The sequence below is a fragment of the Balaenoptera musculus genome, chromosome 13 (assembly GCF_009873245.2).
Source record: "Balaenoptera musculus isolate JJ_BM4_2016_0621 chromosome 13, mBalMus1.pri.v3, whole genome shotgun sequence".
Classification (NCBI taxonomy): domain Eukaryota; kingdom Metazoa; phylum Chordata; class Mammalia; order Artiodactyla; family Balaenopteridae; genus Balaenoptera; species Balaenoptera musculus.
The window spans coordinates 63,790,474-63,809,503 of record NC_045797.1 but is presented as its reverse complement, the minus strand read 5'-3'; the positions used below and the strand labels follow the sequence as shown (position 1 = coordinate 63,809,503).

General features: G+C 39.6%; 1 protein-coding gene across 8 annotated transcripts in view; it reads left to right on the top strand.

The window, feature by feature from the left end:
- LTBP1 (latent transforming growth factor beta binding protein 1) overlaps positions 1-19,030 on the top strand; it is a 418,216-nt gene that overhangs the window by 218,493 nt on the left and 180,693 nt on the right. For all 8 annotated transcript variants that reach the window (XM_036872897.1, XM_036872896.1, XM_036872900.1 and 5 more), the window contains one exon: positions 18,105-18,207. In XM_036872897.1, coding sequence (XP_036728792.1) covers positions 18,105-18,207 — 103 coding nt within the window. The remainder of the gene's footprint in view (positions 1-18,104; positions 18,208-19,030) is intronic.

Genomic DNA, 19,030 nt, shown 5'->3' with positions numbered 1-19,030 from the left:
TCTTAGAACTGAAGTAGAGTACTTAGGAGAATGGGTGATGACCCAGACGTTACCCTTCCTACTGCCTAATATCGAGTCTTTACCCAGGCCGATGTCTTCTGGGCATCAAAGAGGCTGTCAGCTTCAAGTGTTCACTTACCCTGACCTGTTTAATAGACAAGCAAGTTTATGTTTCTTCGGTCCGTTCAGATGTTTTTCATTTTATTTATGATAAAGGCAGTGAAAATGCCTTTATCATGACATGGAATATCAAATTTCCGTATTTTATACCTCTAGGGCTCACTAAAATAATATACCTATTAATTAGACTCCTGTTTTTTCAGAGGAGTAGGCATTGAAAATAATCATGGGGCAGTTCTGAGTGGATGCATGTTGTGTCACTTCTGATATTGACAAAGTGGCAAGATTTTGTGGTCATTACATTTGAAGATGACAGTTCTGAGCATGTTGGAAGTGGTTTTAAGAGCCCGTGACTTGAACTGATGGCTGGTTTAGGCTCTATACATTACAAAAATGTTTGAAGAGTCACAGCTGATATTTCTAGGATCTGATGTTGTTTCTTGGCTTTGTCTGCATGACCCCTTGGAATTGAGATTTGCTAAAATGAAGTGGAATCATCTGATCTGCTAAAAAACAAACAAAAAAAAAACAACACAATTCTTCAGAACCTGACCCATAAAGTTGTAGTGAAAAAAGCAACATTACCCTTTGTTGAAAGATAATAAAAGGATTCCCCAACTCTGCCCTGCACCTTCCCCCACAATGATGATAAATACTGTTTTTTATTCTCATCCTCATTCCATTTTTTCTCCTTTTGTATATAAAAGAATTTATATATGAAATTGGATATTGTTTCAACAAGATCTGTCTTTGAGACTGTGCATTTACTCTAGTGATACTGCTGTTGTGCAGTTTGGAAACTGGTTTTGAAGGAAGTGTTTCAGAACCAGTTAACAAGCTGCACATGAAAACTAGTCTTCGATTTTCTGCAGCTCACCCATTTAATGTATTCTCAATGAATCCGAAAGCTTCTGATGCTCGGTTCAGCCTCTCGTGAGCTGAATACCACCATTGAGGGCATTTAAAATAACATGTCTTCAGCCCTGAAGAGAATTCTGAAACCCGGACAGAGGAGTTCTAAATATTTTGAACAAAGACAGCAGTGCTTTCAAGATGACGCTTTGGAGAGGACTGGCTTAGAGTGTGCAGGCTTTGATGGAGTTGAGAAAATGGTCTGACGGCTCTGTGGCTTTGGGGCAGGCATCTTAGTAAGGCTGTGTATTTTTATAAAATAGTTGATAGAGAACATTCACATGTATGGCCTTACCTGACCTTCAAAACAACCTCATAACAAGGAAAAGTAGGTATTCTTGTCTCCCATTTACTTAAGTGAAACTTGAGGCTCAGAGAGGTAAGGGGACTAGCTTGTGTTGGTATTTCCAAGATAATAGCTCTTTTTCCATTTTGGCAAACTCACCATATCTCTGGCCCTTGGTTTCTTTATTTTTCAAATAACTGGTTTGGCTGAGAAGACTACCAAGGCCTCTTTTAGTCATGCAGTCCTCTGACTGTGATGATTTTGATGTCTGTCTTCTTTTCCACAATCTTAGACACCACTGATACTCACATATGCACAGGATCTGTGGACAAAGCAAACTGTACAAACCTCGAATACAGTCAATACCTAGAAAGATCTTTCAAATCCACCCCGACTTGAGAGACTCGAGTGTTGGCTCCTCTAAAAAGCATTTCAATCCTTCAATGCACATTGCTCTCTCCTCCCGACCTTTTACTGCATGTAGAATCCAATCAGATCATTTTGAATTTAGTTGTCTTAAAGTTGATGATTTTGTGCCTCTCTTCTCTTCCCCACAAGCTTGTGCTTTGCATGAGGACAGGGCCACTTACAGACTGAGCTCACTACTGGGCACAGGTGAGTCGTCAGTAAATATATTAGTATTAGTCAGTGTAGGCTAGGTTTTGCTGCAGTAATAAACATTACAAAAGCTTACACTTTGTTTGTTTTAAATTTATTATTTATTTATTATTTATTTTTGGCTGTGTTGGGTCTTCGTTTCTGTGCGAGGGCTTTCTCTATTTGCAGCAAGCGGGGGCCACTCTTCATCGCGGTGCGCGTGCCTCTCACTATCGCGGCCTCTCTTGTTGCGGAGCACAGGCTCCAGACGCGCAGGCTCAGTAGTTGTGGCTCACGGGCCTGGTTGCTCCGTGGCATGTGGGATCTTCCCAGACCAGGGCTCGAACCTGTGTCCCCTGCATCGGCAGGCAGATTCTCAACCACTGCGCCACCAGGGAAGCCCAGCTTACACTTTGTATGCACTATATGTCTAACAGGTGAGCAGGGGGCTCTGTGCTACACATCTCTCAGGGACTCAGGCTGATTGTGGTCTCCACCATGTCACTGCTGTGCTATATGGAATACATGACCTCTCAATTCTGACAGCAAGAGAAGTCTTAACCCCCAATGTGACTGTAATTGGAGATAGTCTGTAAGGAAGTAATTAAGATTAAATAAAGTCATAAGGGTGGGGCCCTGATACAATAAGATTAGTGTTCTTGTAATAAGAGACACCAGAGAGCTCCCTCTCTTCGTCATGTGAGGACATAGCAAGATGGCAGCCTCCTATAAGCCAGGAAGAGAGTCCTCACCAGAACTGGCCATGCTAGCACCTTGATTTTGGTTTTTGACACTCCAGAACTGGGAGAGAAAATAAATGTCTGTTGTTGAAGCCACCCAGTCTCTGGAGTTTCGTAATGGCAGTCCAAGCTGACTAACAGAGTAAGGGACCAGAACATGTGGGGAAGCAGGTGGTTCTTTGGTGAGCAGTAAATATTCCCGCCACAAGTGGCAGAGCAGTGGTCAAGACAGACATGGTTCCCTGCTCACAGGGAATTAAAGAAACTTATTAATATGGCTTGTGGCATTCAGTTTTTCTATACTACTTGTGACCAAACCACAGGTAATTATTAGTTTTGAGTTCTGTGTACTTGGATGAGATACCGAAAAACTGAAAGCTTAACCAAGTGAGGCACGTGTTACATACAGCTGACATAGTGTTATGAGGCCCCAAATGGGTTTTTGTTCCTTTCAGTATCTCTACGTAAACAAAAATGAAACTGACGAGCAATGAAGCTTCATAGAAAGAATTTCTCTGAATACAGTTCTAGAAATAAGCATTGGGGAGAATAGGCCTTATGTTCATCATTTGGGAGTGATCTGATTGCTGTAGTAATAACCATGCCATACCTACATGCCTGTCTTTATTTCCTCCCTCATCTTGAGTCTAACTTTATAAAGGAAATATCCTTGGTAATGGAAGTTTGGATAAATTCCATGTTTGTACCATCTAGTACTAGGATTTATGATGTTATTTGTGTTTTGCTGCAAGGAAAGGCTAGCGGGAATTATGATGTTGGGATATAATCATGAAAAAACATAATTCTTTTTGCAATTTAAGAATAGCAAGACACATACATCATAGCCTGCTAGACTAGACTGTTGAAATACTCAAATCATTGTAGAGGTGGAGAAAATAGGCAGCCCAAATTTGATCGTTTATTTAGAAAAGATGTCAAGTAGAATCATACGTTTCATGCTTAAGAATTTTTTCTCCTTTTATGTTACTTTAAAACCATTTTTGCCTTAGTGTAACTTTAAAAATACTGTTTCATAAAACTAAAGTAGTTGTCTGGAATTCCTTGAAGCCCATGGTTTGGCTTCAGCAGGCTTTAAACAAATACACTGTCAGAAATCAATGTGGATACATTTCCAACAGTTAATGCCCTAGTCACAGTAGATACTTTGTAAAATCAATACCCTGAAATATCAGAGGATTATGGTTGTATCAGATACACCACATGCCTAACATTGTTTTAATTACTCTAATAAAAGAAAGCTGGGTGGACTTTAAAAAAAAAAAACAAAAACAACAAAAAAAATCTTGCCTGTAAAGAATGTTCTGCTCAAGCCAAAGCAAATTTTTTACAAGTTCTTTTAGAAAATCTGGAAGTATTTAAGCGTTTTCCTCTTCTTCTTATGAGACAATGCCTGTTACCCTGCCAGTGCTCCATCGTACAATATTCTCCTTTATGACAACAGGCCTTTAGAACAAGTTGATCAAATATGTTGCTATAGTTGCGTTAGTGATAGGGTTCAGAGATTTGGACCCTTTTTCTCATTGGCACATAGACATGAACATATTTAATGTTCTGGTACATGGACGCTGAAGAGTTCTCATGAGGGTTTCTAGTTTGATTTGGAGCCATAGTTGGTCCACAGGCTGGAGGAGGACTGTTTTGCTCGGAAGATGGGCAGAAGTCATTTTGCCAAAGTGGAAATGTGTTTATATCACAGCGAAAAGATTAATAGAAACAAAGAGGCCCTGTGACAGAAGTTTGGATTAATTGTTACATTACATACAGGGAGAACTTTTCCCATGAGGGTCCTCATTCTGGTTTTTATGAGAAATCCCAGATTTTCAAAAAATGGGATTCACATTCCTCAACCAGATTCATAGAACTGAGGGTGTAGCTTCTGTTTGCCAGAATACCTCAAGGCGTTGTGCCAGAACATTGGAATAAGGTGCTTCTGGGTGGAGGTAGAGGTGAGCATGGCAGTTGCACACTTGGAATAATTTATGGGACACCTGTGCAGAGTGGGTTGATCAACCATAATGTGACTTTAAAATGAGTCATTGCTCAAGGCATGGAAAATCTGTATCTCAATGACTGTCTTGAATAATTTCTGATATTTTGCCTATTGGTAATCATCTATTCATTATAATTCTTATAATTTAGAGAGGAGCCATTTAAAAGCCATGACTGTTTTTAGAAAGAGCTGCCTTTTTTTTGTGAGTACTGACTAGCAGGAAAGGGAAAGGGTATGAAGCAGGGTCCAGAAGAGGAGGCCCATTCTGGTTATCACTGATCAAGTTGGTCCCGGTCAGGGTATGATGTTAGGACTAGGAAGCATGTGGCAGCAGGGAATCTAGTGTATCAACCTGGCAGGCAGGGAACATTTAAGGAACATGGAGCTTCACAGGTTACCCTCACCCCTGCACTAGAGTCTTCATAAAATCATAGAATCTAGGCGCATCAATGAATATTTGCAATTAGTCTATCCTTAAAATTTGATTGGTGAGGAAGCTAAAGTCCAGAGAGAAATAAATTTGCTTCACGTCTTGTTTTGAGTTTATGGTAGGTAAGGGCCAAGACTGAGGCTTTCTGCTTCCTACTCCAATATTGTTTCTACTGTTCCATCTAGGCTCTTAGGTCATTTTTCCTGGGTGTGGAGGATTCACAATAAACCATTGCTGTCTGTATAAGTCAGCTTGGGCTGCCATAAAAAATACTATAGACTGGGTGCTGAAACAACCAAAATTTATTCTCATAGTTCTGGAGATTGGAAGTCTAAGATCAAGATGTTGAGAGATTCAGTTCCTGGTCGGGCTCTCTTCCTGGTTTGTAGATGGCCACCTTGTCACTGTCTTCAGATGGCAGAGAGAGAAAGGGCTCTGGTCTGTCTTCCTCTCCTTATAAGGACACTAATCCTATCACAGGGCCCCACCCTCATGACCTCATCTAAACCTAATTACCTCCCAAAGGCCTTACCTCCTAATATCATCCTGTTAGGGGTTAGATGTGAATTTGCATGGAGGGGCACACCAACATTCAGTCCATAATACTAGCTGAACATGAAAAAACAGATACATTCTCTGGGACATGTTTTAGGGAGTTCCATGTTCTGCAGTGTCTTGTGATTGCACTATGGGTGCTTGGGAGTAGATGCAGAGTAGGCTTCACTATTTTGGCTTCATGGTCTTGGTCCTCTGGCACCAAGACATGGCATATGACAAGAAGGATCTTGATGTCCCCAAAGTGAAATCATCTGCTGCTTGAACATTGATATTAACTGGTTGACTTATTGAGATACCATGTTGTCCTTATTGAGTAGAATAAAAATGAAATCCAGATAATCACAAACTCTCCACAGCATTTACTCCCTGACCATTTTCTACTGGTCAGAGCACTTTTGTGAAAACCTGAACATTTTTAGCAAAATCTTAAGAATATCGTGTTTCTTCTTAAATATCTAGAGCTAACTTTTTTTTTTTTTAATACAGCTCTTCTCTGTAAGTTAAATCTGGGACACTGTATTATATTGAGTAGCTATTAGATTACTTGGTCATTTGTTAAATAAGCCTGGACTTTTAAATGACGGACCCAGAGGAAGGGGTCTAATATTGACTGTGAGCCATGCATGTCCGGACATGTGGCTATCTCACGTAGAATCTGCCTCTATGTATTGTCTAAGTTTTGAGAGCTCTGTGAAAATGGACATTTTTAGTTCCATTTTATAGAGAAAATAGGCAGAGAGAGGTTGAGAGTTTTGCCCATGGCCATGTAGGTGATGATGGGTAAAGTGAGGATTTGGACCCACGTTGGTCCAACTTCAAAGACTATGCTCTTGTCATTTATTCGGTTATGGGTCATCTTTACACTGCTTTTCACTGGGCCCACAGGGGATAGAATTGTGTGGGAAGGTCAATTTCACAGTCATAAAGCACTAATTCTGCCAAACCTGGAGATGCCTGGGAGTTTGTTTTGTGTTGGGACCTCTCTTACTGGGACAGCATTTGTTGGGAAAGAGATCATTTATGGTGAACTTAAAAGCCCCATTCTGCTAATCATGTGAGGAGAAGTATAGCTAACGGGCCTTTAATAATTATCCAATTTTATATTTTGGTCCTCTATTACTGATCATGTTGACCTTAAATATAATTTCTTCCCTGTTTCCCCCCCATGAATGATGTACTCTATCCCGATAATTCTTACTTACTTTTGAGGGGAAATACTAGATGTAGAATACTATACTTTTATAAAAACGTACTCTTTTCTTCCTCTTCTTCCTCCTCTTTATCAATATTTCCATGTTTGCCACACTGCTTCAAAGATGTCAAATATCTCACTGGAAGCAATCCAGAACTTTTGGGAAAAGGAATGGTGACCTTTCCTTTTCTCTGTCTCCTGATTAATTTTGATATCCAGCTACAGATTGACTCCCAAATTGGGAGAATTCTCCATGGCTTAGCTCCACCTCATTCTCTGACTTTCCCCACCGGCTTGCTGTTCCTTTGCATTTGGCCTGCCTTCCTCTGTCCTTCCCCCACCCCCGCCCTGGGGTCCCTTCCAGTTGTATTAGGTATTGGGCTTAATTAAAGCTGCTCCATCCCTTTGGAATCTCTCTCCCCAGTCCAGCCGTTGAGTCACTGCCTTGTTTCAGTTCTTGCCTAAACACAGCTCTGCATACTCTTGCAAGAAAGAGTTGCAATGCATCAGCCTCTCTTCTTTCATGTTTTACTTTAGTGCAATCTCTAGGAGCATTTTAAAAATCTGTATTCCTTTAACATTTTAGGTTCTGTTTATTTGTTTCTTTGGTTCTAGCGCCTTAATCTCTTTGAGAAAATGTTCTTTTTTCAAACTCAAAGTATTTTATACTTCAATGTATAATGGTTCCTGATAACAAAATAAAGTGAGCTACATACAAGTGATAAGGATAATTTGTAAGAGTATTTCAGTATTAACATTTTTAAATGTCTTAAGTAGTTGGTCCTTGACATGGTGGCCATCTTCATGAAGTGACCCTTCTACTACTGAAATATCTGAACCCTTTTAAGGAATGTATCCTGAGAGCCTAACAAATTGGCCAGCACTGTACCACTTGATAGGTTGCACCCACACAAGATATAAACTGAGGAGGACGGTGCAGATCCAGCCCATGCTCTGCTTAGCAAACATTATGTCCTGGTGCAGAACACACCCCAAAAGATCACCTTCTTTTAGTCCCTGCACAGGGGCTGATGGGGTAAGGTCAACCATGCTTGGACATGCATCATTTAGTCTCACCACAATCCTTTGAAGTTGGGATTACTGTCCCATTGTCTCAGGACTGGTCAGGAGAGGCTGGATAATCTGTGGAACATCTCATCAGAGAGAGCTGGGGTTTAGATCCAGGTATAATGATTCCAATCCAGTACTCCTTCCTTTCCCCAAGGCTGAATCTTCCTTGGAGAAGATGCACTCGCCCAGTGTAGCAAACGTTCTTGAAATGAGGATATTATTATAGGTACCAGTAATCTTTTTTTTTTTTTTAAACAAGTAAAGGGATTTATTTTTCTTATTAATAAGAAGGGTTGAAATAACTGATGTAGCAGCTAATACAGGAATATTTGAAGGCAAGAAAAACATGAAATTACTAGAGAAAGGCTCTGGTGATTCTATTTTTTTTTTTTTGTTTTTTTTTGTTTTTAAATTTTATTTATTTATCTTTGGCTGCATTGCGTCTTTGTTGCTGCGCACGGGCTTTCTCTAGTTGCAGCGAGCTGGGGCTACTCTTCATTGCGGCGCACGGGCTTCTCATTGTGGTTACCAGTAATCTTAAGGTGTGAAAATTGAATCTCTTGAAACCACACTCCAATGTTTATCACAGTCTCTTCAAGCAATTGTTCATCTCTGAAGCAACTCCAGTGGTGAGTTTTTAATTGACAAAAAATATAAGCCATGATAAGTTGAAAACTTACCATTCCAGCTCATTTATTTATAGAGAGATCTAAAACCAGTTGTCCTCACAGCTTTATTTTGAGTATCAGGAAAGTGGTATGGTGTTTTAAAACTGAGGATTTGCAAGGTAAGTTTTGCAGATAAGTCTGCAGATAAGTGTTCTCAATCAGGTCAAGATTTAGAAGAGTACAGTATCTTGCAGTCTGTTAATTCTTAACAATGTTTAACAAAGGCTTTTACACCATTGCTTGCAATAATTTTTTGTTGTAAAAGTCAAACCATGAACATTCATGGAGTAATTGTAATGATTTTTAAATAGTCTTACCTTCTGATATATAGTGCTAATACAGGTATGCAGATAGGAAAGGTTGAGTTATTTTCATGCACCCAATCTTCTAAGAATCATGGTGATTAGGGCTGGGAGTAGCTCTATTTGTTTTTCCCTTTTCTATCTAGTTTGCATAAGTCCTCACCTGTCAGGCTGGGGTGAGCATCTCTGGTGATGTTGATTTGAGGGATGAGGTGTGAGACACAGGAGATGGGTAGGAATGCCTATGCCCAGACACAGTCCTGTAGAGACGTGAGAGCAACAGAAGTACTTGGGGTTTCTCTAGTGTGTAGTAATTTGCATTTCCTAAATCAAGTAATGCAACCTGTCAGTGTATATTGAGCATGGAACCCTAGACCTGGCAGAAACCCTAAGAGTCATCTACTTCATACCCTGAGCATTCCTGAGAGTTGGTCCTCCAGCCTCCATTCCCAGGGAAGATGTTGACCTCTTCCATTGTTGAGGATTATTAACTGTTGAAAAGGTCTCCTGCTTAATGAGTTGAATCCTCTCTTCCTGTGATTTGCAGCCTTTAGTCCTGCTAATACCTTCACCATGCAGCTAACTTCAAACAACAAGTTCGTTTAACATATCTGAACTCTGCCACCTGTCTTATTATCTCTACTTTCTTCAGTTGATACTCACAGGACCTGGTTGCCAGAACCTTCCTTGTTCTGTTTGGATACCTCTAGGTGGGTCATACATTTGCTGAACCCTAGAAGGGACATGTGGGGTTAGAGTGTCCCCTATCTGCATCCAGAGGTTGTGGGAACTTTTTGAGGAGCTTTGTCACATTGATCGATGGACAGGATAGATTCTTCTTTCTGACTTGAAATAACTAAATATTGGGTTATAAAGTTAGCACATTTCTCCTGGATTTCTAATGAGATATGCCTTGAAATGAGAGACAGGCTTTCTCTGAAAATGTGGTGAGTGATTCACATAGGAGAAATTCATTTGTATTTATTTTGTTTGTTTTGTTTTGTTTTTAAAATTTTTGAATTTTATTTTATTTTATTATACAGCAAGTTCTTATTAGTCATCAATTTTATACACATCAGTGTATACATGTCAATCCCAATCTCCCAATTCACCACACCACCACCACCAACCCCCCCACTGCTTTCCCCCCTTGGTGTCCATACGTTTGTGCTCTACATCTGTGTCTCAATTTCTGCCCTGCAAACCGGTTCAACTGTACCATTTTTCTAGGTTCCACATATATATGCGTTAATATACGATATTTGTTTTTCTCTTTCTGACTTACTTCACTCTGTATGACAGTCTCTAGATGCATCCACGTCTCTACAAATGACCCAATTTCATTCCTTTTTATGGCTGAGTAATATTCCATTGTATATATGTGCCACATCTTCTTTATCCATTCACCTGTAGACGGGCATTTAGGTTGCTTCCATGACCTGGCTATTGTAAATAGTGCTGCAATGAACATTGGGGTGCATGTATCTTTTTGAATTACGGTTTTCTCTGGGTATATGCCCAGTAGTGGGATTGCTGGATCATATGGTAATTCTATTTTTAGTTTTTTAAGGAACCTCCATACTGTTCTCCATAGTGGCTGTATCAGTTTACATTCACACCAACAGTGCAAGAGGGTTCCCTTTTCTCCATACCTTCTCCAGCATTTGTTGTTTGTAGATTTTCTGATGAAGCCCATTCTAACTGGTGTGAGGTGATACCTCATTGTAGTTTTGATTTGCATATCTCTAATAATTAGTGATGTTGAGAAGCTTTTCATGTGCTTCTTAGCCATCTGTATGTCTTCTTTGGAGAAATGTCTATTTAGGTCTTCTGCCCATTTTTGGATTGGGTTGTTTGTTTTTTTAATATTGAGCTGCATGAGCTGTTTATATATTTTGGAGATTAATCCTTTGTCCATTGATTCATCTGCAAATATTTTCTTGCATTCTGAGGGTTGTCTTTTCGTCTCGTTTATGGTTTCCTTTGCTGTGCAAAAGCTTTTAAGTTTCATTAGGTCCCATTTGTTTATTTTTGTTTTTATTTCCATTACTGTAGGAGGTGGATCAAAAAATATCTTGCTGTGATTTATGTCAAAGAGTGTTCTACCTATGTTTTCCTCTAGGAGTTTTATAGTGTCCGGTCTTACATTTAGGTCTCTAATCCATTTTGAGTTTATTTTTGTGTATGGTGTTAGGGAGTGTTCTAATTTCATTCTTTTACATGTAGCTGTCCAGTTTTCCCAGCACCACTTGTTGAAGAGACTGTCTTTTCTCCATTGTACATCCTTGCCTCCTTTGTCATAGATTAGTTGACCATAGGTGCGTGGGTTTACCTCTGGGCTTTCTGTCTTGTTCCATTGATCTATATTTCTGTTTTTGCACCTGTACCGTATTATCTTGATTACTGTAGCTTTGTAGTATAGTCCGAAGTCAGGGAGTCTGATTCCTCCAGCTCCATTTTTTCCCCTCAAGACTGCTTTGGCTATTTGGGGTCTTTTGTGTCTCCATACAAATTTTAAGATGATTTGTTCTAGTTCCGTAAAAAATGCCACTGGTAATTTGATAGAGATTGCATTGAATCTGTAGATTGCTTTGGGTAGTATAGTGATTTTCACAATGTTGATTCTTCCAATCCAAGAACATGGTATATCTCTCCATCTGTTGGTATCATCTTTAATTTCTTTCATCAGTGTCTTATAGTTTTCTGCATACAGGTCTTTTGTCTCCCTAGGAAGGTTTATTTCTAGGTATTTTATTCTTTTTGTTGCAATGGTAAATGGGAGCGTTTCCTTAATTTCTCTTTCAGATTTTTCATCATTACTGTATAGGAATACAAGAGATTTCTGTGCATTAATTTTGTATCCTGCAACTTAACCAAATTCATTGATTAGCTCTAGTAGTTTTCTGGTGGCATCTTTAGGATTCTCTATGTATAGTATCATGTCATCTGCAAACAGTGACAGCTTTACTTCTTTTCCAATTTGTATTCCTTTTATTTCTTTTTATTCTCTGATTGCTGTGGCTAGGACTTCCAAAACTATGTTGAATAATAGCAGTGAGAGTGGACATCCCTGTCTTGTTCCTGATCTTAGAGGAAATGCTTTCAGTTTTTCACCATTGAGAATGATGTTTGCTGTGGGTTTGTCGTATATGGCCTTTATTATGTTGAGGTAGGTTCCCTCTATGCCCACTTTCTGGAGAGTTTTTATCATAAATGGGTGTTGAATTTTGTCAAAAGCTTTTTCTGCATCTATTGAGATGATCATATGGTTTTTCGTCTTCACTTTGTTAATATGGTGTATTACATGGATTGATTTGCGTATATTGAAGAATCCTTGCATCCCTGGGATAAATCCCACTTGATCATGGTGTATGATCATTTTAATGTGTTGTTGGATTCTGTTTGCTAGTATTTTGTTGAGGATTTTTGCATCTATATTCATCAGTGACGTTGGTCTGTAATTTTCTTTTTTTGTAATATCTTTGTCTGGTTTTGGTATCAGGGTGATGGTAGCCTCATAGAATGAGTTTGGGAGTGTTCCTTCCTCTGCAATTTTTTGGAAGAGTTTGAGAAGGATGGGTGTTAGCTCTTCTCTAAATGTTTGATAGAATTCACCTGTGAAGCCATCTGGTCCTTTTGTTTGTTGGAAGATTTTTAATCACAGTTTCAATTTCATTCCTTGTGATTGGTCTGTTCATATGTTCTATTTCTTCCTGGTTCAGTCTTGGAAGGCTATACCTTTCTTAGAATTTGTCCATTTCTTCCAGGTTGTCCATTTTATTGGCATAGAGTTGCTGGTAGTAGTCTCTTAGGATGCTGTGTATTTCTGCAGTGTCAGTTGTTACTTCTCCTTTTTCATTTCTAATTCTATTGATTTGAGTCTTCTCCCTTTTTTTCTTGATGAGTCTGGCTAATGGTTTATCAATTTTGTTTATCTTCTCAAAGAACCAGCTTTTAGTTTTATTGATCTTTGCTATTGTTTTCTTTGTTTCTATTTCATTTATTTCTGCTGTGATCTTTATGATTTCTTTCCTTCTGCTAACTTTGGGTTTTGTTTGTTCTTCTTTTTCTAGTTCCTTTAGGTGTAAGGTTAGATTGTCTATTTGAGATTTTGCATGTTTCTTGAGGTAGGCTTGTATAGCTATAAACTTCCCTCTTAGAATGGCTTTTGCTGCATCCCATAGGTTTTGGATTGTCGTGTTTTCATTGTCATTTGTCTCTAGGTATTTTTTGATTTCCTCTTTGATTTCTTCAGTAACCTCTTGGTTATTTAGTAACATAGTGTTTAGCCTCCATGTGTTTGTGTTTTTTACGTTTTTTCCCCTGTAATTCATTTCTAATCTCATAGCATTGTGGTCAGAAAAGATGCTTGATATGATTTCAGAGTTCTTCACTTTACTGAGGCTTGATTTATGACCCAAGATGTGATCTATCCTGGAGAATGTTCCGTGCGCACTTGAGAAGAAAGTGTAATCTGCTGTTTTTGGATGGGATGTCCTATAAATATCAATTAAATCTATCTGGTCTATTGTGTCATTTAAAGCTTCTGTTTCCTTATTTATTTTCATTTTGGATGATCTGTCCATTGGTGTAAGTGAGGTGTTAAAGTCCCCCACTATTATTGTGTTACTGTCGATTTCCTCTTTTATAGCTGTTAGCAGTTGCCTTATGTGTATTGAGGTGCTCCTATGCTGGGTGCATATATATTTATAATTGTTATATCTTGTTCTTCGATTGATCCCTTGATCATTATGTAGTGTCCTTCCTTGTCTCTTGTAACATTCTTTATTTTAAAGTCTATTTTATCTGATATGAGTATTGCTACTCCAGCTTTCTTTTGATTTCCATTTGCATGGAATATCTTTTTCCATCCCCTCACTTTCAGTCTGTATGTGTCCTCTAGGTCTGAAGTGGGTCTCTTGTAGACAGCATATATATGGGTCTTGTTTTTGTATCCATTCAGCAAGCCTGTGTCTTTTGGTTGGAACATTTAATCCATTCACGTTTAAGGTAATTATCAATATGTATGTTCCTATGACCATTTTCTTAATTGTTTTGGGTTTGTTTTTGTAGGTCCTTTTCTTCTTTTGTGTTTCTCACTTAGAGAAGTTCCTTTAGCGTTTGTTGTAGAGCTGGTTTGGTGGTGCTGAATTCTCTTAGCTTTTGCTTGTCTGTAAAGCTTTTGATTTCTCCATCAAATATGAATGAGATCCTTGCTGGGTAGAGTAATCTTGGTTGTAGGTTCTTCCCTTTCATCACTTTAAGTATATCATGCTACTCCCTTCTGGCTTGAAGAGTTTCTGCTGAGAAATCAGCTGTTAACATAATGGGATTTCCCTTGTATGTTATTTGTCATTTTCCCCTTGCTGGTTTCAGTAACTTTTCTTTGTCTTTAATTTTTGCCAATTTGCTTAGTATATGTCTCGGTGTGTTTCTCCTTGGGTTTATCCTGTATGGGACTCGCTGCGCTTCCCGGACTTGGGTGGCTATTTCCTTTCCCATGTTAGGGAATTTTTCGACTATAATCTCTGCAGATATTTTCTCTGGTCCTTTCTCTCTCTCTTCTCCTTCTGGGACCCCTATAATGCGAATGTTGTTGCGTTTAATGTTGTCCCAGAGGTCTCTTAGGCTGTCTTCATTTCTTTTCATTCTTTTTTCTTTATTCTGTTCCGCAGCAGTGAATTCCACCATTCTGTCTTCCAGGTCACTTATCCGTTCTTCTGTCTCAGTTATTCTGCTATTGATTTCTTCTAGTGTAGTTTTCATTTCAGTTATTGTATTGTTCATCTCTGTTTGTTTGTTCTTTAATTCTTCTAGGTCTCTGTTACACATTTCTTGCATCTTCTCGATCTTTGCCTCCATTCTTTTTTCGAGGTCCTGGATCATCTTCAGTATCATTATTCTGAATTCTTTTTCTGGAAGGTTGCCTATGTCCACTTTATTTAGTTGTTTTTCTGGGGTTTTATCTTGTTCCTTCATCTGGTACATAGCCCTCTGCCTTTTCATCATGTCTGTCTTTCTCTGAATGTGGTTTTTGTTTCACAGGCTGCAGGATTGTAGTTCTTCTTGCTTCTGCTGTCTGCCCTCTCTCGTTTGTATTTTTAAGTTGTAAAAATCACTTTAATCTGGGAATAAAAATGTGGTTCAGTAGAGTCAGCCTGTGTCCATGTGATAATGTCTCATGGAGAAGTAGAACCTTCCATTCTGAGATCATCCCGGATTCTAACATCCTTTTCAATGTGATTGTCTCCAGTGTGGCCTTTTGGTGTGGAGGGGAGATTCTTCCTCTACCTTCTTTTACTCTAGATGCTTCCTACATCCAGGTAAGACCTAGTGGTGCTGAGTAGTCTCTTGTGTGAGAGCCCTCATCTGGCCACAAAGATGTCTCAGGTGGAGTTTTTAGCTACACGTTGAAGTCTCTGCATCGTTAAATAACTAAAGGAGCGTACATGAATCCTTGTGCCTTGTTACAAGCCTGGTTTCATCCCTTGCAGTCTGTCCTCATACTGTGCGCACCCAGTTTTGAGAAGGACACACAGTGTCGTGGTACCACCTACGCTGCCATTTATTTAATCGATTTGGATGGCTTGTGCCGCTCTTGGTGGTGGACCCACAAAACAAAGCCATGGGATAAAGCGGCCTGAATCCTGTAATGAAAACCTTGTACCTTTTTTGAGCCCTGGTCGGGAGAAATGATTTATTTTTGCCCTCTCAAGTGAAACATTCTAGGAATCCAAGGTGAAAATTGGATTTTAACTGCTACTAAAATTTAGAGCATATAAAATCGGCAAGTGTTGAGAGTTTTGCTTGATGAAGGGAAGAACCTAGAGAGTCTGTGACAAGAATGGACTACATGTGGTGTGCACTGGTGTCTTATGTTAATCTGACTGATAAGACTGGAAATAAACCATAAGCAAACTTTGTCAGTGGACTGCAACAGTGGAGACCTCTGTGTTCTTAACATAATCATTTTGTTTCCAGTCTTATGCCTGGAGCACTGTTCTTTCTTCCATGCTTCATATTTCAGATTTAAGCCTTCTGTGATTAAGCTAAAGGAATCTGGGAACTACCTCAATCCAGCCAGTATGTGCTCTTCTTCCCTCAGGTTCTCCATTTTGTACAAGTGTTCACACTCCTTTCCCGTTTTCCCCCCTCCCCTCCTCCTGCTTATCATACACTATTTTTGGAGAGCATACAACATCCTGTTGAAATCATTAAAAACCACAAAAACCTAAGGAATTCAAAGCTATGATGTAACAAAAACTTCATTAGCTGAGCTGAGCCTTCTCTGGTTTTGTTTTACAATTGGGACATGTAGTTACTTAGAGCCTCGTTGGTAATGCTGCATGGGTGGACCTGGTGGGAAAGCAGTGCTGTCCCTGGAGGCCTGCCAGGTGACTGGTGTCTACTCACTGCTGCCCTTCTTCGAGTCACCACCTGCCCCAGCTTTTTGTCCCTGAGTTCTGCTTGCTAGCCTGGGCGAGTTTGCTAATTTCCATGGTTTTTCCCAGAACCACTGCTTGCTTGAATGGATGGCAACTAGTTTGTTTGTTTCCTAGTTCCTCCTTTCTTCCTTCCACATTTATTGAGCGTTTATTTGCAATGTGTACTGTGTATTGGGATATAAATAAGATACATCTGTGTTTAATTAAAATGCATAGTGGAAGCAGTGGAATTGTGTAGAAAGTGCCCTGGAGTAGAAGGGATGGTTGGAGGGACTTGCTGAAATTGAGGAGACAGGAGGCTTCGTGGTGAGGGTTCTGCAGGGCTGGGGATTACGGGATAAAGAAAGTTTCTCCAGGCAAAAGAAGAAGGAAGGGCGTTCCAGAGAGGAGAAATGACTTTTGGAAAGACAGTTTGTACAGAAGATAAGGAGTCCTTTGGTGTGCCTGAAGAATGGATGTAGAGAGGTAGAAGGGGACAGAGAGAAAGATTGTCTAAGGTGAGAACAGGAAGGTCCCATGTATCATGCTAGGGAGGTTGCAGTCTTCAGACAGTGGAGAGTCGCTGAAGGTTTTCAATCAGTGATGTGATCAGACTTGTCTTTGGAAAGATGACTCTGGAAACCATTTGGAGAATCTTACAGAGACTGAGGCAGAGGAAGGCAGAGGGACCCCTTAGATCTGGGGCGTGGGCTTAGCCTGCACAATAGGGATGAGGAGTCAGGTGGCCCTTCCTGCACAGCTGGCCTCCAAATCCGTACACAGAGCAGAATCTGTTGCCCTAGAGCCTTCCCAACCCCACTGAGTTGGTCTAACTTTAGGATCCTGCCTCTCAGCCTCTTCTGACCTTGGTTGACCAAAAGATGAGATGGATCTTCACATCTGTCAACTCGTGTTGCTCAGGTGGCCTCTACGCCTGGCTTTTCTGCCTGCTGGCCTGACTTAAACCTGCCAGCACCTTCCTAGCTTGGCTGACTTCCCTGGGTCAGGCTGCTTGGATGCCTGGAGACTTTGTCTTGTCCAGAGCTGATCTGGCTCAGCCTGTGATCATATCCTGTCCCTGCCCAGCCCTTGGTGTTACAGGAGGACCAATGGCCTCTTTAGGCGGGATCTGTGCCACATTCTCAAGGTCTCTCTGTACACGCCTCACCCTTACAGCTCTGTTCCCTGAGTGTCCACGGCAGAGATTTCAACAGACAATTAAAACTCAAATTTAAAAAGTTTATCTTTTATTAATTTTTTTAAAATTTTAAAATTAATTTTTTAATCGGAGTATAGTTGATTCACAATGTTGTGTTAGTTTCTGCTGTACAGCAAAGTGAGTCAGTTATACATATACATATATCCACTCTCTTTTAGATTCTGTTTCCATATAGATCATTACAGAGTATTGAATAGAGTTCCCTGTACTATACAGTAGGTTCTTATTAGTTATCTATAAAAAGTTTATCTTTTAAGTTTTGAGGTTCTTACTAAGGAAAAAATGGCATTGGAAAGTTAAGTTTTATAAAGTGCTCTGAACAGTGACAGGTTTTCTGAAGACTCTAAAAATGCCAAGGAGCTCTTGGAAATATGCATGTTTACTTGAGTGCGGTATTGATTGTGTGCTGGTGTTTTGTTCTGAGGTTTTAGAGGTCTCCCCGCCACCCCCCCCACCCCGGTTCTGTGTCAATAACAAGAACTGTTTTATAATGTGGCTGTGAAGCACAGCAGTGCTCTGGAGCTGGGCATCCTGCATTCAATTAACCTTTGTATTTCACACCTCATCATTGCAGTGTGGCAAAGCGCTTCCTGGCCTTTCAAAGCAGGAGGACTGCTGTGGAACCGTGGGTACCTCCTGGGGCTTTCATAAATGCCAGAAATGCCCCAAGAAGCCGTGTAAGTGACGTTTCATCATTCCTTTGCAGGTTAATGTAGCGTATCTGTTTCCTTATGATTACGGTTTTAATGGTGAGGCAACATTAGACTTCAAAGAAATTGCATTGAATTGTAGAACGTAGTGTGATAATTTGCATTTCCAGAAACCTTGCAAGTCTGAGAAAGCTTTCACATGGATTCTGTTTTTTAATAAACACAGGTATCAGTTGCCTTGTCCAGCTGGATTACTTATTTTTTTAAAAAAAGTCTTTAGACAGGGGATGTGCTATAAGTAGGCTCTATTTTCTGAGGTGAAAGAAAAATAAGATCTCTTTTAAAACAATAATTAAATGTTCCAAACCCTATAAAAAGTCAGAGCAGTTGCTATTTCTTAAATTACATTCCTTAAATGAAATTTTTATTAATATCCACGACTTCTCTTGTAGTTTTTATTACACTATAGGTTTTCAAATTTCACTGAAAGGAAAGGCTAAAATGGAGAAACGAATGATTGCTGATTTGTGAAAGAGAAACAATCACTAGGACACAGTGCTTTTCTCCTTTTCCTCTTAGTTGCTACTGTTAAACTATCACATTTTCATGACATGAATCTCTACTGACACCCACACGCATTTAGTCTGTAAAATTTGTTGTTCAGAACCTGTTGAAGTGAATAAATCCAGATGTACATCTTTCTATTACTTTTTTCACAATTTTTCTAATACTTTTCAGAAAGCCAGAGGTAACTTGTTTTAAGTTGAGCTTTTTTCCTCTTATTCGTCGTGTTTTTGCCAAGAAAGCAAGTGATGTTTTTCTCTTCATCATCTTTTGCTTTGTGTTATTG